The sequence below is a fragment of the Protomyctophum parallelum genome (genome assembly GCF_964188405.1).
Source record: "Protomyctophum parallelum genome assembly, chromosome: 10".
In the NCBI taxonomy this organism is placed as follows: domain Eukaryota; kingdom Metazoa; phylum Chordata; class Actinopteri; order Myctophiformes; family Myctophidae; genus Protomyctophum; species Protomyctophum parallelum.
Window position 1 is genome coordinate 38,771,391 of NC_139704.1, and position 11,531 is coordinate 38,782,921.

General features: G+C 42.4%; 1 protein-coding gene across 1 annotated transcript in view; it reads right to left on the reverse strand.

Moving 5' to 3' along the window:
- Positions 1 to 10,955, reverse strand: part of wdr27 (WD repeat domain 27) — a gene marked incomplete at both ends in the record, with an annotated part of 86,438 nt that extends 75,483 nt beyond the window's left edge. The window contains 8 exons of the mRNA XM_083775032.1: positions 2,741 to 2,852; positions 4,196 to 4,325; positions 4,762 to 4,832; positions 5,401 to 5,452; positions 5,845 to 5,958; positions 6,517 to 6,641; positions 7,955 to 8,096; positions 10,818 to 10,955. Of these exons, the coding sequence (XP_083631158.1) occupies positions 2,741 to 2,852; positions 4,196 to 4,325; positions 4,762 to 4,832; positions 5,401 to 5,452; positions 5,845 to 5,958; positions 6,517 to 6,641; positions 7,955 to 8,096; positions 10,818 to 10,955 (884 nt within the window). The remainder of the gene's footprint in view (positions 1 to 2,740; positions 2,853 to 4,195; positions 4,326 to 4,761; positions 4,833 to 5,400; positions 5,453 to 5,844; positions 5,959 to 6,516; positions 6,642 to 7,954; positions 8,097 to 10,817) is intronic.
- Between the last annotated feature and the right edge of the window lie 576 nt (positions 10,956 to 11,531).

Consider the following 11,531-nt stretch of genomic DNA (forward strand, 5'->3'; position numbering starts at 1 on the left):
CCATTGCTGAAAATAGTTACAAAATGTAATTGAGGAGCCTTTCATAGGCTACATACAGTGGTGTCCCGTTCGTCTGTACCAGGCTGACTTCTATAGGTTTTGAAAGGTACCTTTCATTTTTTTATTCTTTATTTACCCAGGGAAGTAGCTGAGCACAGGTGCTCATTTTCAGCAACGCCCTGCACATCGAAACACACACACACACACACACACACACACACACACACACACACACACACACACAATGTCATGTCAAAGGTACCTCTGGGACGCCACACCTTTGATGGGTGGGGTTTAGTCTTAAGGGGTAGGTGCCAGAGAAGGCCAGAGAACTATAACACAAACGCACATGGAATGGGAAATAGAGGGGGGGAAATGGAAATGGTAGGGTTTTTATTTTTGGTATTTCACTTTGCTACTGATGATTGTATGCAACAACATACAAGTATTGCATTGTGTGTTTGAGCTGACAGCCCCTTTTTGATGTCAATCAATCAAGTCATCTCAAGCGGCAGATGCAAAAATCGTTTTTTATATTACAATTATATATATTTTTAGGGCCATGTCATGTGGTCTAACGGCAAAGCCTTTGTGATCTATACTGGTAGATCCTGATCTACCTTTTGGGCACCGCTTAACGTCAGATCAGCGGTTTTGTCGGCCAGCGCCAAAAATGCTCCCCGACAGCATAATCGGAGCATATACCGGGCAGTGTGTATGAGCAATAACGTGTTGACTACACTACACTAATAAGGACACATAATAACAACTAATAACCCATCCGTTACTACATGTGGAGTCAACTCCCGCAATGTCCTTCTTCCCATAGTGCGCGGCAACGTAACTCTGGGATGAGCGGCCGCAAAATTCTAGTACATTACATTATTTTTCCGGAAACAATTTTGCTTGCGACTGTGGCTGTGTCAAATAATTGCGCAAAACAGTTTTAGTTGTTGAAGTCACATTAGATGACAAACAATAATGGCAGTTGCAACACAAGCACAATATTATGTTTAGATCAGTGGTTCTCAACCTTTTTAGGCCTCCAAAATAATCATATTTGAACTGGGGACCCACCCAACCCACCCTGACAAGCACACGGAATGTAGGAGTTGAGGCATTACATAATTTACATTTAGTTTGACTTCACAGATTAATATTGTGAAAATGGCAGATCTGCAAGCTTTTAGATCGTCCATTTAAAGAAAAGTTGCCTCTTTTGACAAGTACACTAATTAAACGTTTCTTTTGCAAGTAAATGCTGTAGTACAATCATAAGTACACCATTGATGTGTGATGTAAATTTGGTGGCGATATTCTGCCTATAAATGGAAGTTATTGAATATTTCCACGTCCGGTGTTGCACTTTGTAGACGGTCCCTAACCACTACCCCTCTGCTGCCCATGGAGATAATAAGCTATTAAACGGTGAATGCGGAGGTTGGCTTTTTGGACAAAGCAAGTTGTAGTTTGTTCTTATAATCAGGTTAAGAATGAGATGTTTTGTGTGATTTAAGAAAACAGGGTTTAAGTCCACCCGGACGGGGAATTGCCTTGGCAACAGTTACAATCCTGTGCACTTTTATATCTGTTGGATCATAACATTATGAATACTGTCGTAGTCAGTGTCCAAGCTTTCAGCGTGCATGTAGCCTATATGGCACTGTGGTTGAGGAGGGGGACCGTACCTATGTTCCCTCAGCTCTATGTTCCCTCAGCCTACGACAACCTACCTCCTCCCTCACCCTAACCCTAACCTCCCCCGGGGCAGACACCTAAACCTAACCGCAACCCTCTGAAGCGGACAGTGTGGTGTCGAAACAGCGCGTGTGTTCACATTAACATGCCCCCGTCCAACTGTCAGAGCTGGCTTTCAGGTGCCTGTGCCACGCAACCCCTGCGTTGTTATGTCGACTGACGCAAGAGTAGCTGTAGTATCAGGGTCCGAGTTGTTGTCCCCGTGTGGGTCTGTTGCGCGGAAAAGTGTGTCCCTGTATTAATCTGTGTCCGGCCAAACATGCATTTCACTGGTGACACGTGATTTGCGGAGAGATGAGTTGTTTTTGACGCAAATTTATTTAATTAAGATGAACATTAGAATGTTTGCCGTGTGTAATGCGGGGCAGATTAAGGGTGTAGGACAGGGCTGTGCGGCGCTTAGCCTGGGCACGGGGTCATTTCGGTATATGATCCGGTCGGGAGCAGATGATATCGTTACGTCATGTTGTAATATTGGAAGGTTCCTTCCTTTTCCCTCAATAAAAGCTCTCGTAGCCTGTAGCTTTTATTGAGAAAAATCGGTTTGAGGGAAAAGGAAATTGCCGCCCGTTGTTCCTGCCTGTCGACTACAAAACAATACTACAACATGACGTACCGATATCATCCGCTCCCGAGAGGATCATACAGACTTTTGAAACTGAGACCAGGCTTTCCTCCGAGGTGGTGGAAAGCCTGGTGAGGCGAGGTTCTGTGAGGCGGTCCGTGCGTCGTGACGTTGTGAGGAGGCGCAACAAGCGAGCAGCTGTCTTGCTCTATGCCAAGAAAGTATTCTGACTGAAATACAGTGACCGAGCGAAATAGACAGCGAGCGAGCGACATTGCTACATTAGATAGATAGTTTGTTCATTACTTTTGATTTTCTTTTCTTGCCTTCTTTTTTCTTAAAATGTTTCTTAAAAGTTCTTAAATTGTCATAATACCCCCCCCCTGCATAGGTATTATTAAAAAAAGACTGTCAAACCTGTTTTTCTCCATATCTCCAGTGCCAGTCAGCGAGCTGCAAAATGACATTCTGAGGACAGGTTTTGAAGTCTCCACTATATCAGAATGTGTTTGCTCTTCTTGCATGACTCCTAGAGGGACACATTTATATACAGTAGTTACACCAATGTAAGGGGCAGTGTTCATTTTGACAGTAAATTTGGATTAACTCATTTACCGCCAACAACACCATCTGGTGTCTATAAATTGTGTAATCCAGGACCGCCAGTAGTTCATTCTTTATGAGGGACCGTATTATTTTGAAAGACGTTTCACTCAGAAACCAAGAAGCAGGAAGTGAATAATCGCTATGTAACAGGTCCCACAAATGTTATTTAATTCCAGTTCATCAAAAAAAACGACAACGTTTCGATCCAAATGGATCTTTGTCAGGTCACAGTCACTAGACCTGACGAAGATCCATTTGGATCGAAACGTTGTTGTTTTTTTCAATAAAGTAATACTTTACCAAAATAATGCTGTGCGGGCCCTACCTCCTTCCAGTAGTACAGTACAGTACAGGGACCCCAACACGATAACTCTTTCATTTCTCAACCGTTTCTCAAACCCTTCGCTCAGTCAGTCACGCCTCCATATATGGTTGTCAGTCCATCACGCCTCGTGACACGTCACACCACCATATATGGCCGTCAAGTCATCATGCCTCGTGACATGCTCCATAGCCGTCTCCATATATGAAGATCACAAGACTGACATCATCAAACCCTGGATAGCCATACATGGAGAAGACTGTATCATCATCTAGATCTGCATATATGGCCCCCTCCCTTTTGACTGATACCTGTCCATTTAAACTCTAGACTTACTCGGCCCAAAGTTATTAGTGTAGCCGCGCCCAGCAGCCGGCAAAAACTAGAGCTCTCAGCAGGCCCGAGAATTAAGGCCCGGCCCTACCTGGGCCCTCATCAAACCTTGAACACTCAAGACACTGCCACCCTTAGATCTCCATATATGGAGCTGACCTGTTCTGACATTCCATATTATGATGATCTGACCTCATCAAACCTTGAAAACTCAAGACACTGCCACCCTTAGATCTCCATATATGGAGCTGACCTGTTCTGACATTCCATATTATGATGATCTGACCTCATCAAACCCTGTACACTCAAGACACGCTCCATATATGGCCAGACCTCATCAAACCCTGTACACTCAAGACACTGCCCCGCTGCCGCCCTTAGATCTCCATATACATGTAAGGACCTGACCTGTTCTGACATTCCATGTTGATCTGACATCAAACCCTGTACACTCAAGACACTCCATATATGGCCAGTACAGAATTCATTCCATATGTTGATCTGACCCCGTGCGTGCATGCGGAGGGGGTGGATGCGACCTCGCCCCTCGCCCTCAGGATGAGGAACGGCGTTCCGGACCACTTTCACTCCTGCTTGTTACTTTGACACACCTGTAACACCACCTGGCCTGTTGGCAGCAGCAGTGTCGAGCTGCCTTTCAAGTCTCTTTTGCATCTTCTGAAGGTCCATCCTGGTAACCAAGTGACACTTGTGGTCATCAGGGAGAGAAAAGCACCACACCTAAAGCAGAACATGGATTGATTTGTGTTAATTAAGGGGGGGGGTCATCATTGGGTTTTGGCGATAGTTATCATCCGTATGAGAGGCAGTTCATGGTAGGGCTGCACATTTCATCGAAAACTATTCAAAATCGTGCTTTCATGATTATGTCATTGTGAAGCTTGCCAATAAATTAAACCATCTTATTTGGTCAGCTGATGCACCTTATGCTCATCGCCTTGGCATTAATCAAGCAGAACATTGTACAATCCATTTCCATAACAACCACTGTCACCCCCTTTGGTGTCCCCATTTACGTTTCAAACATTTTCACCCAAAGCACAAATCAGGCACACGTGGTTAATAATCTAATTTATTATTAAATAAATAACCAACAATCAGGATTATCATAATGCTAGCCACAAGGGAGCAACCGTAGTTTGTGCATGTGACTGACCTGTCCCTCAGAAGAGCCAGTGATGAGCTGCCTGCTGTCTTCCAGGAAACACACGCTGAGCAATGGAGATCCTGTGCAACACACACACACACACACACACACACACACACACACACACACACACACACACACACACACACACACACACACACACACACACACACACACACACACACACACACACACACACAGTGCAAAAATGGTTCTCAACATTTTTCGGGCCGTTGACCCCCTAAAGCAATCGAATAAGCGAATTAGCACAAAAACCCAACCCTCATTGAGGGCTTATAGTAGGGGTGTTATGCACCTTCGTCTAGGGTGAAGGAACACAACATAATATGAGAGGAGACAGGGTTGAAAAATAACTTAAATAGCCAATAATGAGCTTTTGCACAAAATAACACCTGGACCTCTTTGGTGGGGATGTAACAACTACAAATAAAAAGGTAAGAAAGCCTTCTAGGATGGAATTCTCCTTTAACATCAGAGTTATTAATTTATGTATTTTTGCAACATTCAATAAATGAATAAGTGTACAATGTATTAATATCTCATAGTGTGATTGAACAGTGACATAAATGCATTAAATTCATAGACTTTATACTACATTAACATTCACGTTTCCAGTTCATATCATACCTGAGAGGACAAAGGACTGGTAGTAGACACATTCCGTTGTTAAATCCCATACCTGCAATAAAGGAAAACAGCTAAGTATCCGTTCTACGCATCTTGCAACACAATATGTCACAAGTAACGCATTTCCTTGTGTAGTGTAGCTACATATAGTGGTTCTCTAACCTTTTTATGTCAAGGACCCCCAAATTGACACTTATTAACCCATTTGAAAAGATATGCCAGGGATAAGAGAAGATTATTAGGGGCTCCATTTAATGGAATTTCTATCTCTGGGACCCCAATTGATATTGTAAAAGCAATGTTAATTGTTACAGAGAAATAAGGGTCCATTTGGTTCCTATCTATCTAAATTTAGCTGGGGACCACCTGGAACTCCTTCGATGACTCCTTGTACTAAGTAAAATTTCTGTTTGACAGGATTATCTGAATTGTAAACAATAGTACCTTGAATGTTCGGTCCTCTGACGTGGTAACTAGAATGTCAATGTTCCAGGGACAGAACTCGGCACATGTCAGTGGACCCAGATGACCAGTCAATGTACACATCACATCTTCTTTCTGGAGAAAAAAAGATGACCAATTCATTTTCATTCTGTGGGGCAGCCTTAGCATAGTGCAGTGAGTTCTTGAATATTTTAATTTCAAGGACCTGTACAGGACCTGTACAGGCCTGTAAGGGTCCATTTTGAACCTGACCTTGGCCCAATTTGAGAACTAGCTCAGTGGGTAGGCCATATTGTATTCAGAAGGTCACCGGTTCGCCTCCCGGCCAGCCCAGTACTAGTACGTGTCGAAGTGTCCATGAGCAAGACAATTAACCCGTAACGCCCTGCACTGTCTCATGCTGACTACCGTTATGTTGATATGTTTTGAACGGGTAGCGCACCTACAGTCAGAGCGCGGTGTTCACATGAAGAGTAATTACAATTTTGAAATGACTAAATAATTTGTGCAGGACATTATGTTCGCATTTGTCTGCCTATAATGCTGTCTAACCCACTGTGTTTCTTTGATAATTACAATAGAGCTTAACTATTTCTCAATAGACATAGCCCAGCCCCCCCCCCCCCCCCCCAATAGAGCAGTTTGTATGATCTTCTGTGCTACATGGCATACCTTGGAGCTCAGTATGTACACAGTGTTTCGAGAGCAGGCAGCTATGCGTTGATCAAACAAACTGAAAGCAAGGTAGTCCACTTCACCCAGTGAAGTCCCAATGATGGTTCCAGCTGCAATCCTGCCTGTAAACAGTAGCATTTGCACTGCAGTCCATTATGCCAACCGGCAGTACTGTAAGACAATACTTAACAAATAAAAGGCTAAAGTGAATTTAAATACAAGATGCCATAATGAACATGATACAGCTGATATCAACTCTTAAGTTTGTTCTTTGGGTGCCCTCTGGTGGTGACCTGGGACCATAGCAGGTGTAAAAACCAGACTAGCTGCAGTTTACACAAATCTCAGAGGCATTTCAAAGAGGTTGTTCAACAGTAAGTGGCAAATTGTTGCCATAGTGATTACAATGCTGTTTCCACCATTGTTGAATATAATGACAAAAACCTGATATTAGTGAATCAATTTAGGAATTTTAGCCTGTTAATCATAGCATGCATGTTGACCGACCATGGCAAACACAGAGACATGTTTTCAATCAATGGCTACGTTTACATGAGCAGTTAAATCCCCTTTTCATTCCGAATAGAAGTTCAATCCTATTAAACGTTGTTATGTAAACACCTACAAAAACTTACATCCGAATGAAAACGCTCGATGCGATCTAAAAACCATTCCGATGTCACTGGCCGGATTACTCCGATGTTCAATGCGATTGAAAGAAAATTGGACTCATGTATACACTGCTTCGGATGTAAATTCATTCTGGTCTTTCTGAGCATCCTCATTTCCATTGCGCTCCAACTCCAAGGCGCTCATAAGCCTCATATCCAAGGCGCGCCGAGGAGTTTGCACATAGAGCGCGTTATTTCGTGCATTTTGTGTGTGTGTGTGTTCAACGGTCTCTCTCTCACACACACTCTCTCTCTCTCTCTCTCTCTCGCTCGCGCTCTCTCTCTCTCAAAAATAACGAGCGACCCGATACAATAATAATCAGTGTGTTGCGTGCCCTGGCCGTGCTGTAGATAATAAAGTAGGCTACACATAAAAACGAGATGATCACCTTCCCAGCGGAGAAGGGGAGCCGCAGCAGGTGGGGGAAAAAAGACGGTAAACATAATATGTATGTCCGTCCCTATCCAAGCAGCAGCCTCAAAACTACTGCGGAATGAAATGATGGGATTTCAAAGTGTCGTCTTTCGTCTGAAAGTCACAATGAATGAACTGCCTATATTTTATGTGTCCAACAGATGGCGTAGTTTCACGTGAATTAACATGTATCATGTCTTCTATCACTTCTCCATATAAACACTCATTCGGAATGACCATTTCCCATGTAAACTCGCGGCAAAAAACATTACATCGGATGTATTTTATTCTGAAGTATTTATTCGGAATGATCACCCTTCATGTAAACGTAGCCAATGTCTTTTCTTACCTTCTGCTGCTCTCTTCTGACAGCGCTCAATATCCCACACTATGATGTAATCAGCCGAGGCAGAGCACAGAAGAACTGTGTCTTTACCCGTTCCAAAAACCATGGCAGTTATGTCCCCATGGTGACCTGTAAGTAGTAAGGGCTGCAGCAGACAATACAGACAAATAAATGTAAAACAACTGCCTGTATTAGCCACTTAATCCACATATACGTCATTGTACGATAAATAAAGAACTTTTTTTTTTTTTTTTTAAGATATTCTTTTGCGGCTTACGCCTTTATTGATTTTTTAAGGGATAGAAAGTAGGCTGACAGGAAACGGGAGAGAGATGGGGGATGACATGCGGTAAATGCCGTGTCGGGTCCGGGAGTCGAACCCGCGGCACACCGCGACTGGATCACCAGTCCGGTGACCAGACCGTTACGCTACGGCCTGGGCCGTTTTGTTTTGTTTTAACATGGTTTGCAATGTTAAAACATTTCTGGCCATATTAACATTTCTGTTTTCGTCAATAACCAATATTTATCGATGTCTGTATAAGTTCAAATGTTGTCCTGTTCCTATGAAAAGGGCATATAAACACTGAATTTGAAAAAGCAATGCCATTTACAAAGATTTCCAATTTGTTGACCCTTTGGAAAGCTTAGTCAGAAAACACTGATTGAAACTGCAGATCATCAATATGTTTGCAAATGGGCCGTGGCAAAGACTTGGTATCATTCGGGACAAATATTAGATCTTCTGTTTTACACATGTTCTTATTGTGATCATAATACCTAATTACGGAATGTCAAGTCTCCAGGTTTTTCTTTAGAATATGTACAACTGTGATTTACTACGACACTATGGCATGAGTCCACAAATGGTTCTCAGAATGTTTTATTTTCAAGGACCCCATGACTCAGAGTGTATACAAAAGAAACCATATGGATCCACAATGGTCCATTTGGTTCGCACATTAACATGTATCCAACATATTAATAATAGAAAATAAATTGTGTAAACAAACATTAATTTACACAACACTGTTATTGCTGTGAAACAAGTCTATGAATAATGAAGTTATTTATTAAATCTGTGAAAGTTTAATCTGCAACACAATTTTATGCAATATGTAGTGGGGGTCTCTGCTTCATCTCACGACTCTCATGACACCTTGGCCTGGAATACGTTGAAGACCCCCGCAATGATTACCCTAGCCCCTTTCGGAACCCTCGGTTACCTTTTCTGAAGTTTTTACGCGGTACCCTAGGGCAGTGTTTCCCAACCTTTTTTGTCCCAGGGAACACTTTTCATAGCCTAAAAATCTCGGGGAACACCTAGGGGGGGGGAGGGGTGTATATAATATACATATATATTAAATATATATATATATTATAGTAAATGTAAATATATACGTAAAAGTAATATAATAAAATAAAAACACACATGACAGCACTCATCAAATAACGAGAATGAAAAGGACAGAGACAGTGCCTCAGTTTAAAAAAATTGCTCATATGCAATGTGAAATGCCACCTAATCCTTTTCCTTGTCTTTATTATGGGCCAACTTGTGAACTTGTAGATCAGCCATTTTCAGCATGCAAGCATAACACGTGTACGACGAAGAATAAATCACTGCGCTTCTGTGGAGGGAGGGAGATATATTTTGTTGGCCGAACGAGGCGATCATGTTTGGACATCTATGGACAGCTATTTTTCGTGGCACATTATGTTTAATCACAACAACGTCACGTTTACTTTACGTGTTTGGGTCGGGACTACGAGAATCTAAATGTTTGGGCTAGGTCGGGACATGTAGGACTCTGTATGTGTTTGCTGTCTACGTGCATGTGGCTGCGCTCTGCGCGCTCCAGTCTTTCTGGAGGGAGCGATATGTAGCCTCTTCTGCATGCATCTAAGCATTAACATTTCAATGGCCGAGGGTCGTTAGTCTATTGTTCCGTGTTGTCGATGTTATCGCACGTCTAATGGACGTGTGACAACAACGACGCAACTATAAGAAGCCTTCGGGGGAGAGTTAGTGTTCCGCCTGATTTGACAGAAAGTAACACTATAACTTAATTTCGGTCAAATTATACGCGGAGCACTTGGACACATCAAACGGAGCACCAAAGCTCCGCGACACACAGGTTGGGAAACACTGCCCTAGGGTCCCTGACAGCCAGAGATGGGCAGTATTTGAAATACATGTATTTGAAATACGTATTTGAAATACTTTTTTGTATTTTGTAATTTGTATTTCGCTGAGATGGAAGAAATTAGATGTATTTTGTATTTAAATACATTTTTTGACCCAGTATTTGTATATTGTATCAAAATACATTTTCAATATATTTTGCCCATCAGAGATGGGCAGTATTTGAAATGCATGTATTTGAAATACGTATTTGAAATACTTTTTTGTATTTTGTAATTTGTATTTCGATGGGGATGGAAGATGTATTTTGTATTTTGTATTTAGATACATTTTTTGACCCAGTATTTGTATTTTGTATCAAAATACATTTTCAATGTATTTTGCCCATCTCTGCCTATAGCTGTGTTATGCATCTTTGAAACATCTCACCAACACTCACGCGTATCTGCATCATAGAGTATATATACTCTAAGATCTGCATCCTATGGAGGGCGGAATAAGCTGTCACTGACAGCCTGTCAGGGACCCTAGGCCTAGGGTGCTGCTGTCCAAACTTCAGAAAAGGTAACCGAGGGTTCCGAAAGGGGCTATGATTATATATTATAGTAGGCCTATACTACCAGGATTATGGGATATACAGCCATTTAACACTTATCTTTAGCTAAGATAAATATCATGCACACCCCTTTTAATTGCCATAACAAGGATTGTCTCACTCACCTTCTTGCTGGTGTTTGGGTTACTGTAAATGAGCAGTTCTTTGCAATTCAACGGTATGCAACAATGCGAGGCACAGCATGCGAGCTGCCGGTGAGACATCAGTCTGTCACAGGTCAACGACAGCATCTCAGTCCTCATCATCATGGGTCCACTCCACCACAGACGTTCTATAGGTTCTAACAGACGGTTTCAAAAGAAAACGATGCCATTATCGATATCAAATGTAATACCAGCTGGGGAGGGGTCGGGGGAGTCCAATTGCAAATGACTGGCTCGATCGTTATGGTTTAACAGACAACGTTTGTTTGGAATTGGAAAGACGTCCTGGCTGTAATGCAACACGTTGGTTGCCATGGCACCGCAGAACAACATGAATTGTGCATGCTCTTCTCGATCAAACCACAAGATGACAACCTAAGCCAAAACGAGTCCCGGTACGTGACTTTTTATGTGCCAATTAAGTAGACCTAGCCGCCTATCTGAACCTCCTCCTCTCTCCTCGGTTTCCTTTCACTCTATCGTATCGGAACTGGCTAAATAAAAACACAATATAGGTGCTAACTGCTAAGTGCTTGAGTAGCCATTAGCCAACCCACTAGCAATGCAACCATGCAGGCTCTTTGTATGAAATATTAATGTTTCCCACCCCCTACTCGAGTAGGCTATGACTATAAAGAGCAAAATTACCGTCATGGGTCAACATACATAGCCTAC